This window comes from Babylonia areolata, chromosome 5, assembly GCF_041734735.1.
Source record: "Babylonia areolata isolate BAREFJ2019XMU chromosome 5, ASM4173473v1, whole genome shotgun sequence".
NCBI classification, from domain to species: Eukaryota; Metazoa; Mollusca; class Gastropoda; order Neogastropoda; family Buccinidae; genus Babylonia; species Babylonia areolata.
This window is the reverse complement of record NC_134880.1, coordinates 51,875,775-51,898,324: the sequence shown is the minus strand read 5'-3', so window position 1 is coordinate 51,898,324 and position 22,550 is coordinate 51,875,775. Positions and strand designations below refer to the sequence as shown.

Sequence of the window (22,550 nt, the reverse complement as noted above, 5' to 3'; positions counted from 1 at the left end):
ACTCCATACCATAATAGAAATTTTAGATTTTATCTTTTTGAATTTCACGCGAAGTTGTTAACACAGATGATGCAAAATGATAAGATCGTCTTTTAATTTGCGCGAACGAGTTTCAGAAAAACCAAGAGGAGGTAAGTCGATTGTCGTATGGCGGCGAAATTGCACGGTTGGCACACACACACACACATACACACACACACACACACAGAGTCTGATATTCCACAGAAACTGTGGTCAGAGGAATTGATATTTCAAGGAGATTATGTGCGTTCAGTCCTTCCTTCAATAAAAAGGTAGGAAGCACAGGTTAGTACATCATTTTAGTTTACAAAAGCCTGGTCTGTTTTACAACGGCATTAATTTTCAGATTAATTTGTTTTTCTGGACTAAGATCTTGCCAGTATCATTCAGTTTTTGTTCAGCGGACAGTCGTGTTTTTCTGTAGATCCTGAATTGTACAGTGTGTGTGGTACATTCAGAAGAAACGACAAACCAATACATAGCTGCATGTACAGAAGTCATGTTTCAAAGAGGCACGGTAATTGGGCACGGGCTACTTTCGAAATATAATCATGATTATATTAAGTCTGTTGTAAAGGGTGATTTTGATTTATCACTTATATCCGATGGTATGAATTCTTTTCTTTTCAAGTATTTTCACTTATGTAAAATGACAATTTTACCAGAATGTGACCATGTCCAAGCCTAAAAAAAAAATGACAACAAATATTTTCATTGATAATTTCAAAGTAATTTAGTTTTTATAGTACTTTCTTAAAGTTACTATTAAAACATCAGTTGTCATTTATTTATACACACATATATATATATATATATATATATATATATATATATATATATATATAGTAATTTCAGAAAAAGCCTGGAGTCAAATGCGCTGAACATTGCAACTTAAGTAATGAATGTGTGCAGCAGTACCAACAGCGCATGCACCTGAAAAAGTTAGAAATACTTCAGTTTCATGCAATTTTATGCTAAAATACTTACTGACAGCAAAATGAAAACTTCAAAGATAACAATTTGTATTAAAAAATCTTGATTTAATTCTTTTTACCCTAATGGCTAATGAGGTGTTTTTGTGCATAGCTGAGCATAGCTGGCTGCGACTTTTGCCAGGTTCTTTCATGTTACATCACACACACACACACACACACACACACACACACACACATCTGTAAAGAACATAGCTACCTTGTAATGTCGTATCTACATTAAAGCTAATGGTTTGCAACATCTGCTGGAACAGGCTTAACTGAAGCCTGAAAGATTGATGTGTTTTACAGTGGTAAGTATATGGATGATAGAATTAATTATTGTTTTGTTGCTTGGTTTTAATATCTTTTTTACTGGGCTGCATAAACTGTATGTCTTCAAAAAGTTGAGAAGAAATCTTGATATTTTCATTTAAAACTTACTGTTCCCTGAACAGTTCTTCCTTTGTCTCATTGCAGTTTCATTTTCAAGGAGGTATCAAAGCATGTAGACTGATCCGTGTGCACTGTACCACATTTGCTTTTAAGAAAATGATTATTAAAAAAAAAAAAAAAAAGTGGGGGAGGTGAACAGATGCCTAACATGCATAGACCGAAATGATGAAAAAAAGCCATTGTCCTGACAGCATTTTATAGAGAAGACTGAAGAGGGTGACAAAAGAACATTATGTGCTGAATTTTGAAGGCATGCTCTTTATCATGGTTCATGATGTTTATAAAGATTAAAAGTAAAATTTTTCTGTATGTAGAATAATAAAGTAATGTATTTCTTCTTGTTTTGTTTATTAACCATGCTTTTTACCCTCTGTGCAGGAGCTGATATTAAACCAGTGTGATTCAAACATGTTTGATGATGTGAGTGCCTGGTTTTCATCGAGTGTTGACAGGCAGTCAAAGCAGTTGTGGAGTAAGTTTTTAAACTGAGTGTGTGATATACATAATTTTCAAGTACTCAAGCATTGTTGTGTTCTCTGTGTGTGTGTGTGTGTGTGTGTGTGTGTGTGTGTGTGTGCGTGTGTGTACATATTTTGTGTGTGCTTGGACAAGTTTATTGCATAGGCTAATTGGATACATGTATGTGTATTTCTGTTGCTCGTTTAACTTTGTTTCAGTATAACAAGGTCAAGGAACCTGTTTCAATACAAGTGCTTATTTATGAAAAACAGTTTGGCTTTGATAAAAAAAATAAAAAAATAAAAATTAAAAAAAAACCGGACATCTTTATGCATTAGTATATAAATTTATTTGACAGTTACCTGTATCAGTGAGATGTATCAACAGAAGCATGAATGAATTGTCCTTTTCAGAAGACCATGGAGGATATGAATCCGACTTTGACAAAGCTGATTTTATATTCAGTGCTGATAACACCTCTCAGGACACACTGAGGTAAGCACAATATTGTGAACGGTTCATCAAATATTTCTATTTGTATTAAAAAGACAGTTTGTGTAAAGTCAATCTCAGTAGCATGAAGTTATTGGCAGTTACTGGTTTAATCAAACGTCTGCTTCCACAGACAGCTTGAACGATTTTGTTTTGTATACAAAAAAGGTGTTATTATGAACATCTATATTAGATTGTGTACAAACATTGAAAACCTATTTTCATAATTTAAAAAAATGTTGCTTAATCTTGATTTTTATATTCCATAATACTTTAATTTCAAATTCAGCAACAGGCAAAGGATCCAACTCAAAGCAACTCAAAAGAAACCATGCTACTGAAAGGAAAACAACAACACATAACATCCCAGCATTCTCCTGTTTGGTACACCAGTCTGTCTCTTGTGCCAATGTATAAAACTTTTTGTTTTTGTTTTGTTTTCATTGCATTACATGAATGGTTTTGCTCACTTGTGGTCACATTCATTACTGTAATAAGGAACAAAGTAAGTGGAAGATGTTTAGCAGGTACCACATGAAATTAAACTGGTTGTCAGATGATTTCACCTGTTAAATTTTAGTTTGTTTGGGGTTGGGGTTTTTTTTATTGTTGCTTTTTTAAAGACCATTTATCTTATTTTTACCTCATATATGTTGTGATGTTTGCAGAGTGTTCAACTCGGCTGCATACATAATTGAACATCTGGAAGTGTTTCATTCCCGTTACATAACTGACTGTGTGAAAGCTGGGAATCGCAGCGACATTGTCCTTGGACGCTACATCTTGCCCCCACAGGACATTTTAAACGGTCAGTAGTTTGGTTCTTTTATCAATGGTATATACTATAAACTTTTTAATCTATTTAGGGGAATACAGTTTGCAACATTAAATTTGTTGATTTTGATGCAGCGCCATTTCCTGGCTGTAGGTGTTAAGTAAACTTGCCATTACATAGGTAGGATGGTGGGACATGGTCTGAATTAAAGGTTGAAGGGTTAAGTGTTTCACCTCCGCCCATTGATGTATATATCCATGGTTTAAGGGTATCTGCATTATCAGTCATCCAGCCACTCATTTGCATACACTTACTTCACTGCAAATGGTGACTGCTTTGATGAGTGTTAGAAGCAATATTTTTGCAAGTTTGGTCTAGATTTGGATGCAGTTTGACAGTTGCGTGTATGTGTGTGTGTGAGTGAGAAAACATTTCTTGTTGACAGATTTTCTGCACCAGAGACAGCAGGGAAATTCCCCTCTGATTTGTTCTTATACAGTTTGACAATTTAGGTTGTGTAGATTGTCGTGTCATAGATAGAGAGAAAGAGACATGTTTTTCCAATACTTCCAGAGCAAGTTCACTAAATCACTAAATGTTCACTCTTTCCTAAATCAAGGAAATTAATATTAACACTTTGTGACATTGTGAAAAAGGAATTTGAAGGATTGTTTTTATGTGCATAGAATCTCACAAACCTTCCCAGTTCACCATATATGAACAGTCATCTTTTGTGGTCAAAGAGAGTGTGAAAGTGGTGATTTGTGTGCATATGTGTGTGAGTGTATATGAGTTATTATATGAGTTATTGTTGTATTATTGTTTAAGAAGGAAGTTTTAAAAGATATGGAGCACAGCTGTTGTAGTTGGAATAAACTATCAAGCAAAGAAAGGGGCCTTAAAACACTACAGAGAAGTGAATCATTTTATAGACTTTTTTTTTTAAAGACAGCAGAGAAACGTGTCAAAAGAAATGATAACTAGAGGGAGAAAGGAGGGAAGGGAAGAGGCCAGAATGTGAAGAGGAAGGGTCATAATTATGATAAGAGCAGGGAAGTGTCATGAAGCAAAAACAAGCATGTTGAAAGAAAGAAAAGTAAAGGAAATTCCTCAGCCTAGAAGGAAACTTTTGTTTTTGTTTTTTGCTGCCCCATCATCAGTTTCAGTGGCATTGCTCTCATGGCACTCATTCCAAGTCCCCCAAACATGGCCACTCCTGGGTTTGTCTGTCGCAGTCCCAGTGTCAGCAGTACACAGGGAATATCAGTGTTAGGTCACCAGGAGGCCACACACCAGATGAGACCTTACAATGCTGCTGAAGCATTTTGGTGGTGTTCAGTAGTGCCTGTTCTGATTTAACGTTCTTAGGACCACCTACTAAGCCCCCTACAGACACAAATAATGGCTTAGTCACGAAATAATCCTGAGTGAGCATACCCCCATAGTGGAGACCGCCACCATGTCCCTCCAGTGACAGTCCCCCATGAATCTACCAACACTGAAAACCTTGATAAGACTCATCCGAAACAAGGAAGTGGAGGGGTATCGAAACTGAGGTCAGGGCATGAAAGACCACATAATCTTGGACTTCTTTTCATATTGATAATGAAGGAGGAGGAAAGATAATGATGATGATACCGATGCTGCTATAGAGGTCCATTTAGGTTTGGGGCTGCGTGACAAAGCTGTACTCTATGCTTCCTGTCATAATGATATCCCGGCGTTAACCAGGCCCGAGAAATACAGACACTTCCAGTGCTGGTCATGAAATTAGAGCAGTACACCCAAAGACGCATCCATGAAATAGATGATACTTGACCGTTTGGTCCCATTCTTCCCATTTAAGCCCATAGCACATTTGACTCTGGATAGGAGCCGGTCATGGGCCAAAAAACCCACCTCTGCTGGGATTTGAAACGTCATCCTCCCAGCCATCAGTCTGCGATGCTAACCACTTTGCCACAGCAGCTTGTTAGACAGAAACTTACATAAGATCAGTAAGGTGTAATCTTTAGGCTGAGACTGGGGTTTATCAGTTTCAGTGTCAAGGAGAGGTCCAAGCATTTGGACTGATCCATATACACTACACCACATCTGTTGTAAAATAAATAAATGGACCAGCCTTTGTCTTTTCCCAGTGTGTCTCACAGCTTCTCCCCACAATCACCAGTATTGTCAATTCATCTCTTCTTATTGTAACTTTTCCATCCACTTTCAAAACTACAGTCATCCAGCCTCTTCTGAAGAAACCCAACTTTGACACAAACATCTTGAAAAACTATTGACCAGATTCTAACCTTCCTTTCCAAACTTTGAAAAAGCCATCTTGAAACAACTCAACAACCACCTTCGTTTCAACAATCTCCTCCACCCTTTTCAGTCTGCCTATCGTGCTGACCACAGTACCAAAATCACTGTCCTCCACATCCTGAATAATTTACTGTTAGCAACCGACTCCGGAAAAATTTCCCTTCTCACTCTTCTCGACTTGTCTCCTGCCTTTGACGCGATAGACCATTCAGTTCTTCTTTCCCGTCTTTATTATACATTTGGTATCAACTGCACTGCTCTCAGCTGGTTCAAATTGTATCTAACCGACCAATTCCAGTCTTTCATGGTTGATAATTACCAGGTTGAACCTGTTAAAATCGAACACGGAGTCCCACAGGGATCTGTTTTAAACCCTGTGCTTTTCACACTGTACACTGCTCCTTTCGCTGAAATTATCAACTGCCACAACATCAGTTATCATTCTTATGCCAATGACACTCAACTTCAGAAAAGTGATACCCCTGAAAATTTGTCCTCGCTCTTACAAGATACATACCACTGCTTCCTGGACATTCAAAACTGGATGACTCTAAATAAGTTACAATTGAACGTGGACGAAACTAAAGCAATGATCATAGGAACTAAATAAAAACTCACTTCCATCACAAATGACACAATCAAATTTGGCAGTACATCCATCCCTCTTTCCAGCTCAGTCAGGAACCTTGGCGTTGTACTTGACAACACACAGTCCATGCAAAAATTTATCAGCCAGACCTTTCAGTCCTGCTACTGTCAGTTATGGCGCATCAGTTCCATTCAGAAATATCTGTCCACCAGTGCAACATCTAGACTCGTTTCTGTCATTCTCTCGCCTCGACTACTACAACTCTCTATTGTCTGGTTTGCCTGCTTCATCCTTCCAGTCCCTCTAGTGCTTACAAAACTCGGCTGCCTGACTTGTCCTAAGAAAGAAAAGATCTGAGCTCACCACTTTTCTTTTACAACATCTCCATTGGCTCCCTGTCTCACACAGAATAAAGTACAAGATCTGCACTCTTTGTTATAAATGTATTCACAAATCTGCCCCTTCCTATCTCTGTGGCTGCCTTCACATCTACACCCCATCTTGTTCTCTTTGATTGGCCTCAGATCCACTTTGTCTGCGCATGCCCAGATTCAAACACTCCACTGTTGGCCGCCGCTTTCTCTGTCTCTGGACCTTGCATTTGGAATGAGCTCCCCCCTTCGCTTCAAGTCTGGCCTTAAAACCCACCTCTCCCCAAGATAGCCTCCCTTCCCTGCCCCTTTGTTGTTTTTCAGTTTTTTCAGTCTAGAGTTATGCATGCATGTGACTGACTGGTGTGAAAGTGCTTTTATTTGTCGCTGCACAAGATTCAGCACTATATAAATACCAATATCATTGTTATTAATTATCATTATTATTAAATATGAAAAGAGCAGATGCCTGATATTCACACAAACACAACGCTGTGATCAAGCCTTTCTAACAAAGAAAAAAAAAAACAATTTGGGGAGGGTGGGCATTGTCCAGTTCACCATGATACTTTATAAATGAGAGAAAGAAGAAAGCCTGTTTTGAAAGAGGTAAGAAAAGGTAGCTAACACCTAAAGAACATGTGTGTGTATGTGTGTGTGCGGTGCTTTAAAAGAATAGAGAAATATAAAAGTCATGTGAAAAAAAAATCTAATGACTGTGATATGAGGAGATTTTGGGTAAAAAATGTCCACAGTAAGTGTTCAAGGTGGGTCTAGATTTTTAACCACATTCCAGAATAGCTGTCCAACTTCTGCAGGCCATTTGTTCACAGTATCCAGGTATTCATTTGTAGATCTGTGTCTAGAAATCATTACTTGTTTATCAGTGTTTTGGGGACAACTTTTTAAGCTTAGGTTCATGGAGATTCAGAAATGTTTCATTTTCAGTTGACATCTATTTTCCCTGATCTAATGTTGAAACTGGAAATAAACTAGGATAGTCAAAGCTTGTTTTCCTATTTGTTGTTGTTGTTTTTTTTAGTATAGAAGTTGGTTGTGTAGAACTGGGTGTGACTGTATTCATTTCAGATTTGAAAATGTACACTAATGATATCAGTTTTCTTTTTCATGATCCAAAGCAAAACTATCTCTGCAGCATTCAGTCAGTCAAATATTCATGATTTCCATTAAAGAATATGCAGTTACCCAGAAAAAAAAAATCTTCTGCTCTCTGTCTCTCTCTCTCTATCTCTGTCAGTCTGTCTGTCTGTCTCTCTCTCTCTCTCTCTCTCTCTCTCTCTCTCTCCTCTCTCTCTCTTCTCTCTCTCTCTTCTCTCTCTCTCTCTCTGTTTTCTTTTCTCTTATGACCCTTCTCTTTTGTCTTGCTCTTCTATCTTGGTATTACTCTCTGTATACAGTTTCACAGAGAAGGGAAAAGAAGGCTCACAGAGATGAGAAAAGAAGGAACCACTTGATCCCTGACAGCTGAAAGTAGGGGTCAGAAAGGGAAGGTGATGGGCCAGTCAGACTGCTCACAATGAGCGACAAGATAACTGTGTGTGTCAGACAGGCCTGCAGAAAAATGGAGGCATGCACCATGGGGGAAAATTATCCATCAGTGGCATGGGTGTGCTGTCAGTTTGAAGCCCTGACTACAACAGGAACTACAAAATTTGTAGTGATAAATCAACAACAACTGCCCCTTCTTTCTTTCCTTTTTCTTTTTCTTCTCGCTTTTACTGTGGCTGCCTTCACCTCTACACTCCATCTCGCTCACTACAATCAGCTTCGGATCCACTCCACTTACGCATACCCAGATTCAAACTCTCGACTGTTGGCCGCCGCTCTTTCTCTGTCTCTGGACCTTGCAATTGGAATGAACTTCCACTTTCGCTTCGTCAAGTCTCCACGCTCAGCTCTTTCAAGTCTGGCCTTAAAACCCACCTCTTCCCAAAATAGCCTCCCTTCCCTGCCTCTTCTTTGTCTTTAGTTTCTCCAGTTTTAGAGTTATGCGTGCGTGAGAATGACTGGTGCGAAAGCGCTTTGATTTGTCTCTGCACAAGATTCAGCGCTATATAAGTACCATTATTATTAATATTATTATTTTACTTTTGTCATGCTGTGGTGAGACATTGTAATGAATACATTAAACACAGAAAAAAGTTAGTGAAATTGTTTGATGTTCAGTTTTATTTAATCATCTGTCAATGCAAGAATAATTATCTGCTGTGATCAACTGAGAAAGAGAACACGGTGTTTACCAGCAGTTTACTGTATTGAGTGGAGACTGAAGTGACATAGAAATTCCATATAACTTTGTTCAGACAGTGGTCTTTGATTGGGCAGAATTCACTCTCCTCCCCTACTTCTCCTCAAAACAAAACAAAAACTATTCCAAGTGCTTGTCTTTGGATGAGATGAAAATGGATACTTTGTGTGGAGTTTGTGAGTATAGTTCATGCACATTTTCAAGAATCCAGAGTGGTTGAAGAAAGAAAACGATTTAGGGAAATCTGTAAGGGCTGAAGGAAATATACACAGGCATGTTATGATAATCAAGCCTCTTTCTTTTCTTTTTCTTTTTTTCTTCTTTTTTTTTTTTTTTTTTGGTCAGCAGGGAAAAAGAAGACATTGTAGTTATCAGTACTTACCCCCAAAAGCGGAGTATGGCTGCCTACATGGCAAGGTAAAGCCGTCATACACGTAAAAGCCCACTCGTATACATACGAGTGAACGTGGGATTTGCAGCCCACGAACGCAGAAGATGAAGAAAAAGTAGTTATTAATAATTTAGTCCTGTTTCTCTTCTTCTTCTTTCATTCGTGGGCTGCAACTCCCACGTTCACTTGTAAGTACACAAGTGGGCTTTTATGTGTATGACTGTTTTTACCCTGCCATGTATTGGCAACCATACTCCGTTTTCGGGGGTGTGCATGGTATGTTCTTGTTTCTATAACCCACTGAATGCGTGCTGACATGGCTTACAGGATCTTTAATGTGCATATTTAATCTTCTGCTTGAGTATACACATGAAGGGGGTTCAGGCACAAGCAGGTCTGCACATATGTTGACCTGGGAGATCATAAAAATCTCCACCTTTATCCACCAGGTGCTGTTACCGAGCTTCGAACCCGAGACCCTCAGATTGAAAGTCCAGTACTTTAAACGCTCGACTGTGACACCCGTCATTTAGTCCTGTTTAAAATGTTTCAATACTTTTAAAACACAAATGGATGAATGACATGCGAAAAACAAGAAGTGTGTGAAAAAAAAGCTTCAGTCCCTGATTGCCAAACAGATGAAAACAAACCTTTATCCATTTCAAACAAGGGAGTGAATGTGAAAGGTATTGTTAACAGGAACAGGCAGGAGAAAATGAGAATCAAATAGCAGATGGACAAGACAAGATCAGAAGGGAGAAAAAAACAAAACAATTAGCAAACAAAGAAGTAAAACCAAAGTGTGCTCAGCTTTCAAGTCCAGGTCCTCCACAATGGAGACACAGCTTTGGTTACAAGGGATGGGCATTTCATCTTTTGGGAACTGGAACTCCTCAGGCTTTTGATCATGGTTGTTAATGCACTGGAAGAAGAATAAAACATGCAAGAAGATGTTAACAAATTAAGAAGAATAACAACAATCTATCAAGCATAAGATAAATCCCTCCTTCAAGATCTTCCATGAGCACCAAGCAGAGGAAAGAGTTTTTGAAGAAAAAGACATTTAGTGAAACATTATAGTGAAGTAAAATTTCAGATAAAATACTTTAAAAGCAATTACCTTTCTCAGTTTTCACTCTCAAGCACATGTCTATTGTCAATCTTAGAGGGGGAAAGTATTATGCTTCATGGCTCTGAGCAAAAGGAATAAAAGAAATAGTTGAAAAGACTGTAAGGTAGAGCTGATAGAAGACGAGCATTTCTGGAATAGACTCCACTGAAGATTACTTTTTCTTACAGAAAATATCTGATTCTCAATTTCCAGTTCTAGTTTAGCACCTTGTGTTCAGACAGAGAGAGAGAGTTTCTTTTTTAAATGTTATAAACATTTTGCACATGTACAAAAATCAAATTCATCCAGTTTTTTTGGTTCTGAGTTGTGTTGAAAACATGACTGTTAAAAATCTCCCCAAACAGACAAACAGGCAGATATTCAAACTTTTTCACAATGAAAACGAAAACCTTTGCTTTTTGCACCAGTAACCCACATGAAAGTTAGTCTGATTATCTGCCTTTAATGTCACCACGGATTTTCTGTACAGATGGTGCAGACATCATGGAAGGAAGAAGGTTGTGGTTAACTGTCTTGTCGAGTTACATGGCTTCTTTTGTCAGGATGGCTTTTTTGTTTCCATCAGCTTGTTAAGGGCTTCTGTGGTGCATGTGCTCAGACACTGAAAATCATACATCATATGAAAATCATATGTCACATGTAGAGTGGTGGCATAGTGGTAACGTCTCCAGCTAGGAAGCGAGAGAATCTGACCGCACAGGATCGAATCCCACACTCACCAGTATTTTCTCTCCCACCACTAGACCTTGAGTGGCGGTCTGGGTGCTAGTGATTCAGATGAGACAATAAATCGAGGTCCCATATGCAGCATGCACTTGTGCATGTTAAAGAACCCTTGGCAACAAAAGGGTTGTCTGTGGCAAAATTCTGTAGTAAAATCCACTCCAATATACATGTGTGTGTGTGTGCACGTGGGTAGCCTGTTGTGCAAATGATTCTTTGAAGTGCTTAGAGTTTATCTCTGATCGAAGAAAGGTGCTGTATAAGTACCAATGATAACAATAACAATAAAATCATGTCCATTCAAGGAGAAAAATGATAGGCCCAAGAAATCCCTGAAAGAGAGCCATGGCTTGACAAAGCCATTGAACACCAAAATTAATGCCTCCCTTATATCAACCAGCAAGTTTTGATGCATCATGATCCCAGGCCAAACACACCACAAAGAACACAATTGAATGGAATGGTCACAGATTCTGCAAGGTGATTTCTATTTGGCTTCAAATGCATGATATAACAGAATCAGGAATCAGTCTGTGTCTCAAATGTGCTTTTTAATTTTGTCATTTTTTCCCCCTACAGATGTCAAGAAACACACAACATTGTGTTGGGATATTCCAGGTCCACAGAATCAGGTAAACAGTTTGTTGATACCCATTGCAATACATATATCAGTATGCACCAAAGGCCTAGATTCTTACACCACAAATGAAAATCTACATGAGGCAGCACTGAGTTATTTGTATGAGTCATTAATTTCAGCATCAGCGAAAACTGGTCTCAAATAAGTGTGTTTAAGCCCGTCTGAAACCATTTTTTTCTGAATATTTGAAGTGCAGTGTACACGAGACACACAGAGAATGTATGCATCAGATCAGGAAACTAATGCCAGTCTTAAAACATGCCAACAAGTTGTTGCATGTTTCCTGTCCATGTGTGTGTATAATAGTGTGTGTGTGTGAGTGTGTGAATGCATTACTTAAGGATTTAACTCACAAAGCAGGCCCATGTTTCTTTTGTGACAATTCAGCAACATTTGTAATCAGTTATCTGTTGTGCAGACATCCAGACCAAACAACAGAAATGTGATCATCCACCCCCCACCCAGATCACCAGGTTCAAAGAATCAACGTGTTCCCCACCCAGGAGGGCAGCCACAAACCAACACACAGGCTGTGTTCAGTCAGCCCCACAGGACTGGGACCATTCCTGCTAGACAGCCACACAATGCTGCAACTCGGCACACAACTTCTGCATCTTCCTCTCAGCAGAGGTCACATGAACAGGCATCCAATCTTCAAGGCACCCAATTGTGCGAAAGGAGATCAACTCAGCCAGTGGATAGGACGTCAGGATCCCTCTCAAAGCAGCCAGAGAGACCTGAACGGCAGATAAATGAACAGAGGAGAGCTTCCAGTAGACAGCAGAACCAGACCTCCTCAGCAGCACCGGCAGAGCAAACAGCGGGTCAGAAGAGAGCAGCAGAAGCCCCCACAGCAGCAACACACTCCCCAAGAAAAAGGAGAAACACTGCACAGGGGGGTGATGGAGGGACAGGGGGAACCTTGCCTCCAGCACAGCAGAGCCACGGGTCCAGGACAAGGAGGGAAACTCCAGCAAACAGCAGTGACAGTCAGCGCCAGACTGCAAAGGAAAACCACAACGCTGTGAGGAGAGAGGGGCTGATGGCAGCGACCAGCACCACCTCCCCACGTCAACAACAGGATACGGAGGTCAGAAGAAAGAAGTCCAGCCACACCATTACGGTTTTTGCTGACGTACATGGCGCCCACACTAACAGCTCTGCATGGAATCCACAAAGAGGAGTCGGCAGGTGTGGGGGTGATGTGCTGCAGAGAGGACAGCTGTCTGAACCCACAGGTAACAAGACCGTTTGTTGAGTTTACATGTCAACAAGGGAACAAGATTGAAATGTGTGTGAAAATCCCAGATTCAGTACATTAGAAATCAGAGTTTGCAAAGCTGATAGTTTGTGCGTCTGTGTAATTCAGTCTTGAAGCTTAACATATCACAAGGACCATTTTCCTTCTTCTTATATTAAGTTAACTGTGGCTGGTAGTTGTAATACAGCCATTTATTCAAATTTGATAGGTCCGTTTCACACATGTTCTGTCTTATGTTTCAATTCCAGTGGCTGGTATTAATGAGCTGTTTCATTCAGTCTAAAATAGGTCCAGGTATTACAAGATTGATATCAGTTATCTGTCCAATCTTAGGAAACAAACTGAAAAGACAACCGAATTATAAAAAAGAAGACTAAATTATATTGTTGTTAGTGATAGATCCAATTGGTTCACAGTTGATTAACCATACAAATCATCAGTTGTTTTTTTTTTTTTTTTTTAATATTTATGGGGTTTTAGTACCTCTTTTCATCATTGTTGCCTGTCCATCCATGATTTGCATGTCATCTTTGAAAAATTTTTAAGATTCTTCATTACTCTGTGTTGCCACAACCACCATGATTGTGTGTGTGTGTGTGTGTGTAATAATTTTAAGAACTGTTATTTAAAAAAACAAACTTTTTTTTTTGGATAAATAAAAACTGGAGTCATGCAGCCTTTGCCCATTTTGAGGGACAGTTCGTGTTGGGTATTTTTGTGTTTACATAACCCACTTAATCTGGTGCGCATTGAGAAGCTTTTTGTGTGTATTTTTATGGTCACATGTAAGGCACTAGCAGTTCATGTTTGTGCATATGTTGACCTGGGTGACAAGAAAAATGGTCACTGAGCAGCTGCTTTAAGATTCAAAGAACTAGGACAAAGAAAAACTGGAAGGAGAGAAAAAATGTAGGGTTAAACTACATTTACTGACCTTGTACACAGTTTGTTCAGTGGAATTTTTCTCCACTGCTTTTGTTCTTCAGGTACTTTTCTTCTGTTTTTTCCCCCTGTTGATTTTCTCACTGCACAGGAACATTCTGAGATGTAAGTCTTTCCCTGTAACCTGAATGAAGGGTAACATCACTGTATTACATAGTTAATAGTATCTGTGTGTTTGATATTATCTTCATGATACTGGTAGTGCTTTTTTTTTTTCTTTTCTTTTTTTTTCGCACCAAGCTCAAACTCAAAGCACTAGACTTCTGTATGAATGGCTGGAGCATTTTGTGTTGCCCATGTGATTGGTATTGCTCTGTGTGTGTGTGCAGAGAAAGGTGTGTATCATATCAGCCAGCTGATGAAAGTGATGGCCCAAGACCTCACTGACTTCATTCCCAAGAAAGATGGCGCTGAAGTCTATCACAGGTCTGTCCCCTGACACAGGACAGATCAGGTCAACTTCAAACGGGAGCGCTCTGTGTATAGTCATACTTTAGTGTTCTTGCAAACACACTCTGAAGCTTATGTGTGTGCTTGCACAGACAATACACAAATTCCCACCTACTTACACACACAAGCAATTGTTTATATACTTATGGAATATTCATATAAATTATCCATACAGGTTGAAGCTAGAGTTAGGAACTCGAGTCTTGCCTGTCATCAAGTTGATCATCAGTTGGTATCATTTTTCTTTGTGACAGTTGTGAATGACATCAGTTTTCTGCAGCTGTGGATAGTGACTGGAAATGCTATGATGGATTGTGCATGCTACAACAGAAACTTGGTTATGCATGTGTTGGGCTCTTGATTATTTCAAGTCATCTTTCTCATCTTTGTGTTGCTACTTGTTAGGATATAAATTTGCTTTAAATAAACCCTTTTCTCCCTAAATATGCATTTTCCATTCTCAGTTTGTATGTAGCAGTTTGGATGAGCTTCAGTATCCGATTGATTGGTTCCACGTTTTTCATGATTTAACACAGGAGAATAAGCAGTAATTGTAAAATCACTTTTAATTCCTTCATTGTTAGAAAAAACATAAACAAAAAAACCATGACCAGATGGAACATTATTGGTGCTATGTAAGAACTCTAACAAGACTTCAGTGACAAATGACTTGACAAACTAAGGTTTTTCTTTGCAGTTGGTGACCAAAAAGTCTTGTTTCTTTTCAAAAAACTTCTTATTTAATCTGGCTGTTTGTCTGTCTTCAGTGTTAAGGAAACAAGGTGGTATAGTTTGTGTTTTTTTATTTTGTGGTCGACAAACAACATGGTGGATCAGTCTTTCAGACAAATTTTGGATAATTGTTTCTTATGTTACCATCTATTCCCCTCTATGTGCTTCAGAGAAAAGTGGTGGTGCATTTACTCACTGTTTTGACAACACAGTTGCTGAATGGTTAGAGCACTTGACTTTCAATCTGAGTCCTAGGTTCAAACCTGGTATTGGCAGTTGGCAGGTTAAAAGTGGAAACTTTTTTCAGACCTTCCAGGTGAGCACTGTAACCTTCTCACTGCCTCTGCGTATGCAGAAAATCAGATGTTCATGTTAAAGATTCCATAATCCATGTCAGCATCTAGTGGGTTATAGAAACATGAACATATATAGCAAATACACCCCCCACCCACCACCCACCCCCGCCCCACCCCGAAACTGTGCCTTGTTTTTGTGGCAGGGTGGAAATGGTGATGCACACTGAAGTGAATTTGGGAGAACATGGAGCTGCAGTCCATGAATGCAGACAGGAAAGAAAGAATCTGTTCTCTTCATTCAAAAACCAGTCTTAGTGGACAGGGTTGTTGGTTGCAAAGTTTCACTGCTGTCAAATGCACAGAGTCATACATACACAGACATACTGTGTAAGCTTCACCAGTGAGAAATCTTTCAGAAAGAAAACCAGTTCAAATTGTAGTAAAAGTTTATTGAGAAAAGTGTAGCAAGCCTTCGCTTATACAGTAGGAAATTACAACATAAACAAAAGCACGGAAGTCACTGGAAATGGACAACTGTGAGGGGAGAAGAAAGCAGTGTGATGGAATACAACCAATTCACAAGTAAACTAAGCACCAATGTCAGTTGAGAAACATATCAGCAGGATGACTATGTTGAAATGAATAAGCTAGGTGATACATTCACTGCATATTGTTTTCTAATTTTTAGGGATAGTGGAGGGAGGGGTGAGTAGGTATACCAAATAGCCCTTTTAGAACTTGCTTAGAAAGATTCAGGAGTCTAGTGGCAAATACTGAACAGTGTGTATAGCTGAACATTTGTACGGCCTTTGAATTGAATTGTTTTTGATGAACACAATAGCCACTGTCAATCTCAGCAACACATACACTTAAGTCGCAGTGCCCCTTCCTTTGATAGTCGAGTGCTATCGCTGGTTTAACTCTATCAGATAAGCCTTTGAAGATGTTGTAACCATAATCAAAATCTATTTTAACATTGTAATCTTATCATGCAAAGAAAAACTCAGTGCAAACAAGAACCCAGTCATTGTCTTTTTTTTCATACATGCTGCATTAGTGCTTAGCATTGGTCACAATGCTGATTTTGCCATTTTCATTTCAACAACAGGGAAACAACTGGACTATTATGTGCTTTTATTTAGATGCATGTTACCAAAATTTCATGTATGAAGAACATTACAGAATTAAATGCTTTTTTTTTTTAGGATTAGCATCCTGGTCATAAATGATTTATTTTTCTACCAGGATATAATAACTGAAATCTAACTTTGTATTACAAAAAAAAAGTAAATAAATAAATTGCATACAGATATAGAACATGGTTTCAAAGAAAAAATGAATTACTACAGGTTTTCACAGGAAAGGAAGGGCAAAATTTTGACAACATAAAACTTTTTTTTTTCTTACAGAAGCATTTTGTTTTGTCAGTGAGAAGACCTGTACATGCAGCCAAAAGCATGTGTGTGGGAGGGGGGGATTCTGATTTCTTTTTCCTCTATTTGCAGTGAATCACACACTTCATTATCACTTCTAACAACAACTGAATTTTCAGTCAGCTTTCAGCACCTGACGTCATTTCTACATCAAACAAATAACAATTCACATCATTAGATTACATGACTGACCTTTGCCATCAGTTAACAGGAGAAGTTGAAGGGTGGAGTTCTCCAGATTCATACATCACAACAAACAATGCATTCAGTAATAGCAAAGCAGTAGCTTCGTTGTCAAGTTCTGCCTGTGCATCCACTTTCTTCAACTAGTTCAAGCATACAAAGCTTTGCACACACAATGCCGCAAACGATGGTCAATATGTATGTAGTTGCAACTCACTTTTTCTACCCTGTTAGTAATGTATTGTATGAAAATATGACTTTTTAATAACTGTAAATGGCAGTCACATGACAAAATCTGTTAATAATCATCTCTGGTGGTATTTTATGAATCTGGGAAAGTACTGTACTATTCTACAAATAGATATGTCATTTTCAAGGATTGTTGGAGAAGGTAGAGATTCCCCCCAAAATCGGAATGTTCATAATTTGCACAGAGAGTTTCACAACAGGTTAATTCACATCAAGATTATTTCTCTTTGTGTGAAAATCAGATCTGTACACCCACATCTTTGAGGAAAAGTTAAACTATGCACCCAAGTGAATGTACATAGGCAGAAAATATGTAGAGACAAAAGAAAATTAGCCAAACAGGACAAGATGACATCTGGTCAGCTCAAGACTGTGGTCAAAGCAACTGGAGATCAGTTCAGTTCAGTTGCTTAATTCAATATTTCTCCACCATTGGTGATATTCAACAAACTTGAGACCTGTAGCGCCAGGTGGACAGCTGAACGTTAAGAGTCGAAGCCACAGACCAACATAGGTTCTTCCCTTACAAAATAGGTCTAGTTTGCACCAGTTTGACATGGTCAGTATATATAACCAGTCTGGGAGTATAATACAAACTCGCCATTTTTCAATGAACGCTGTTGTCACTTTTGCCATCAGTTGCACATTACTGCTGAACACAGCCTGCTTCATCATGTTCATTATATCAACTGTGTACAGTTTCAGAGGCTAATATGCTGACCTGAAACTTTTCTTGGATTAATTCCCGCTAAACCCATCCGAAATATAGAAATTAGAATGGAAGATTAAGCTTCGAAAATCAAACAGTAACTTTACGAAAGACACAAGCAAGAATTATTGGGCCATTTTACAACTGCAATGAACATTTAGAAGCTACATAATCAAAAATGGGAAAATCTAGTTTCAGTAGCTAATGGCAAAATATTAATTGAGATTTTTTTTTCCTTTTAAACAATTTTTTCTCTTTTCTTCTTTTATATAACTAATTGCAAGTAGTGTTTTTCAGCCATTGGTACTCTGTTTTGTCTCTGCAGTCCATTTTCTTCTTATATATGTTAGAAATTTCTTCACTGTTCTTTTACATACATAGTAAAAAGAATGATAAAGAATTAGGGCACTCCAAATTACTCATATATCATATGTCTTGGTTTGGTCTCCGTTTAAAATAAAAACTGGAAATGTTTGCAAATACTGATTTTAAACATACCTGCTTGTTTGGGCCTAAAAACAAACTGAAATTCATCAGTTCTTTACTCTGCACTGGGAATAAAAATTTTACAAAAACACAGCCTAACCATGGTTTCAGTGTATATACTGTCATAAATGGCAGTAAAATCTCACAACAATGCAGATCTATGTACAGCACTCACCCCTTCTATGGTGGTGACTTGAACAGAAATAAAAGACAATTCATTACTTGTCCAGTGCCTCAAAGCCAGATAAGCATTGAAACAGCATTACAACAGCATAGATGTCTTTCCTCCACAGTTAAAATTTCATAAAGGTTCTCATTGTTTTTATACATTGTTTTTGTAACATTCATTTGCTTACAAAATGTTTCCTGTTTTTCTCTACGTGGGTCATGGAATGAAGATTTTAAAGATTGTTTACCATTGGTAAAAGCAACTGATGAAAAATCATCATCACCATTTGACAATATTAAATAACTGAAGTAAGTACAAACCTGCCCACAATCTACAAACTGAAATACACATTCAATTCCATGTCAAAAAGCTTATGTACACCCACCCTGCACAGTTCACATGAACAAGTGGAAAATCCTTGTGAAAAAACATATGGATACATGTACATACCCACACCACGCAGAAAATGAGAAATAAGAAGCAAAGCCTCTGATGTTCATACGCTGAAACCTGGTTTTCAACCAGTTAGTATACAACATGTGTGAATGCATGTTCAGTAAAGTAGATAGCTTCTTTTAAATTTTTCTAAACAAAAAATTTAGCAATACTTGTTTGCTTCTAGAAATAAATAATGAAACTGAAGTCCTGTCATGTCAAACCAACTAAAATCTTAAAAACAAGCGTGCCAACAACAGAATTAGTATGAGAACTCTTGCACACATATACAGTATCTCTCTCTCTCTCACTTGTGAGAAAGTATGCGTGCAGTAAAATGTTACAATAGAGTTTCCTTAAGAATTAAGAGACAAGAGAAATCTGCTTGTCAATGCTCGTATCAAATGAAGCCACATATGTCTTTAACGGTCACCATCAATATTCCAGATCACACTTTGTTTTCACTTGAGTTATGGATGTTGTGAAGAATGTGTTTTGAGCTGTTTACGCTCATCAACACAATTGAACTGTGGTGATTGCAGTGATCAGAGTGGGTACAATCAATCGTAAAATGGGTGTTTGTGCTTGTGAACAAGTTTGTGAACATACTGTCTATGCCAATCATAGATGGAAAACAGCAGCCATTTGAAATGGACAGATCATAAAAGAAAATCATTTCCTCTGCTATCATGGAGATTTGATCATGCAGACCTCCCTGCACTGACTAAAAAAAAAAAAATAGAATTAGCATTCTGCATCATTCATAAACACTCACCACTTGTAACAGGTCAGAACATTCTAGTCAGTAATGGAATACTTATCTGGAACATGGAAATGTCTTCATCTTGGTAAAAAAAAAATTGGAACTGACACCCTCAACAGAAATGGAAAGGTAACTGGATATGAATATGGAAATTGGTCAGGTAATCCATATTCTTGTATTACTCGGACTTCTGTAACTAGTGTAACTGTAAGCAAGATCCTGCTGTACTTTGCTGTACTTTGATTCCTTAGATGAACATAAAATACTACAGTTACAACTGAAACTGGGGGAAGAACTGTGCTTACTAAGAAAGTAAAGGGGAAGAAAAAAAATCTTGTAATAATGACGGAATATGAAGATTTCTATCACAGCTGTTTTACAGTAGACAGACATATACAAAAACATTGAAATGTTTTAGCCTGGTTAATGCACATCATATACACATCTCTGATCAAAGCAAGTTGATCACTTGATCATGTTAATTACAGAGGGACACAATTTGCCCCTGTTTTAAAGACACACATCACAGGAAGAAAATATATTGTATCAATACAAATTGCACAAATATAAGCAACAGATGGCTGAATGATTAAAAACAAACCGTATGTCTCCCAGCTAAGCAGCTGCAAAGTGAGTAAAATGTTATACAAACTCACAATGAATGGGAGCTACATTTATTTTACTGCATGGAAATATTCACACCAAAAGACAGGACCAATGTAAAGGAGGGGGTAAGGAATATGTGGCTAGACATGCATGCATGTATTTTGGAATGGATGGAGGGGGTCTGGGGACAAAGGAAAATTGACACGCTTTATGTAGCATCACACACAGCTTTCCATTCCATACACCCAGAGAGGTTCCCCCCCCCATATTTTGAAAAGAATGTTGTTTTACACGAATCTAATTTTTTAAAATCTTCTTTTCTAAAAAGAACAAAGAAAGAACGAGAGACGGTCACAAAATAACTGTGCACATTCATTAAAAGAGGCCTTAACAAACATAGTCATATATTTTAATTCTCAAGAAGAGACGGAATGTTGCATAGGTGTTGCTGGTCAGTCTTTCTTATTCCTGTGCAAATGTAATGAGGCTGATTGGTAACAATGGTAACAGTAAATGTTACTGATTAATCATCTTTCATGAATTCTATTCTACTTTAATTTTACATATTTGTAACACACATATATATACTAATAATGCAACAATGGTCACTTGTATCACATCTCAAAAGCATTTCGTACCCACACACATAAAGGTGCTTTCAGGTTTTCTACATAAAGAAGTCCTCAAGTGCAATTTATATATATAAATCTTTCAAACTTGCACACCCTAAAACCGAATTAAGCCATACAGTTCCAGATCACTGAGAGAAACTTACCCTTTCCTTCCCTTCCTATTAAAAAAAAAAAAAAAAAAAAGTCTGTGAAGAGAAGACCAAAATCTTAACCAGACCAGTATTCTATAATATACAGGTGTAGTAACCTCTTCTCCACCACCAAAGAAATTTCTCTGATGGCGACTAGAAAGAAAATGGCAGAAATTACCATGGAAAACAATTCTAAATCACTCAAAAGAGGGAAAGTATAATTAAGCCAGACAAATCTTTTCATCCATGGTCCTACAACAAAAGGTTTAGCAATGAGTCTTTCTGAGGATAACAACACAATGATTCATAATATTCTGACACAAAATGATTCACATTACTGTGCGGGACTTAAATATCTCATCATATATCTCACAATCCCAGTAGAATTAGTCAGTTTGTCTTTAACTATAAAAAAAAAAGGGGGTATAGGAACAGCTTATTTTCCTTCCACTCAGTACTCAACAACCCCTCTTTGATTTTATATACTGGAAAGTCTTCTACAGAAATAGGGCCAAAGGTTAATGGGTAAAATTATACCACAGACACTGCAGGTTATAATTTTTACATGATTTACAACTGATGTGCAAGTCTATAAGAGTCAACAATCAACCCTCAACTCACCAGTCTAGCAATGGTTTTATTCTCATCCACTGCATCTTCACCCAAAGTTTGACCTCCAGTACTACCGCAAATATTGAAAGCACTGTAAAAGGTATAAGCTGGTTTCTTCATCTGAACTTTGAAAGAACAAACATGACACTGAGTCACTGACAGGAATGTGAAAAGAATAAAATGTATCTTAACACGTTTTCTTCTAATAAAAGCAAATCTCACTACAATACTCACAAAGTGAAAACCTGTGGCTAAACTGTGCTAGTTTCCATGTGACATGTATATCTAGCTGCAATTTTAAATAACTGGACAGTGTATAACCAAGATGAAAGGAAGGAAAACAGTTGTGCACCAAAGTCGGAAGCACTAAAGTGTCAACTGTCATCTTTGTTTTGCACTGTCAATAATGCCAAAATGAATGAATGATTATACAAAACACAAGCATCAACTTCCATATGCACAGGTTTGAATCAAAGCAACTGCTCACACCAAGACAATGAAGCAGATCTCTCAGAAGATGGTTCTGGTCAACACAATGGTCGTCATCAGTTTCTCTGATCAGCTGTCATCATTCATACAGTTAATCCAACAGCTTGTTCAGACTGGCCTGTTCTTTTTCTGCCTGTTTAGAGTACTACTCCAAGACCCCCTCCACAATGGACGATCATTAAGGGGACACAACCACTGACCAAATTTGTGTTGAAGTACCAGTACCTGTCACAACACTGCCCACTCTTGGAATGTTTAAGATGCTTTGTTTAAAAAAAAAAAAAAAACCAATCAGCTTACTTCAATTCCTCATTCTTAACACTAGAAGTGGATTTAGCAGATGTACTGCCATAACAATCTCTATTATTGTGAG

General features: G+C 38.0%; 1 protein-coding gene across 2 annotated transcripts; it reads left to right on the top strand.

Moving 5' to 3' along the window:
• The first annotated feature begins 157 nt into the window (after nt 1-157).
• LOC143282524 (uncharacterized) lies at nt 158-15,381 on the top strand. 2 transcript variants are annotated; one of them, XM_076588198.1, is made up of 7 exons: nt 158-293; nt 1,827-1,920; nt 2,321-2,402; nt 3,068-3,207; nt 11,539-11,591; nt 12,018-12,837; nt 14,132-15,381. In XM_076588198.1, exons 2-7 carry the CDS (start codon nt 1,857-1,859, stop codon nt 14,239-14,241), a joined length of 1,269 nt encoding a protein of 422 aa, XP_076444313.1. In that variant the 5' UTR covers nt 158-293; nt 1,827-1,856; the 3' UTR covers nt 14,242-15,381. The 2 variants fall into 2 exon arrangements, with proteins under 2 accessions (XP_076444313.1, XP_076444314.1); XM_076588199.1 differs by having other exon boundaries at nt 158-306.
• Nucleotides 15,382-22,550: the final 7,169 nt, after the last annotated feature.

Bases quoted from the DNA above. Each gene is read 5' to 3' on its own strand.
- LOC143282524 (XM_076588198.1), top strand. From the start codon at position 1,857: ATGTTTGATGATGTGAGTGCCTGGTTTTCATCGAGTGTTGACAGGCAG. The intron at 1,921-2,320 runs GTAAGTTTTTAA...TGTCCTTTTCAG, and splicing joins GCAGTCAAAGCAGTTGTGGA to AAGACCATGGAGGATATGAA. The intron at 12,838-14,131 runs GTAACAAGACCG...GTGTGTGTGCAG, and splicing joins ACAGCTGTCTGAACCCACAG to AGAAAGGTGTGTATCATATC.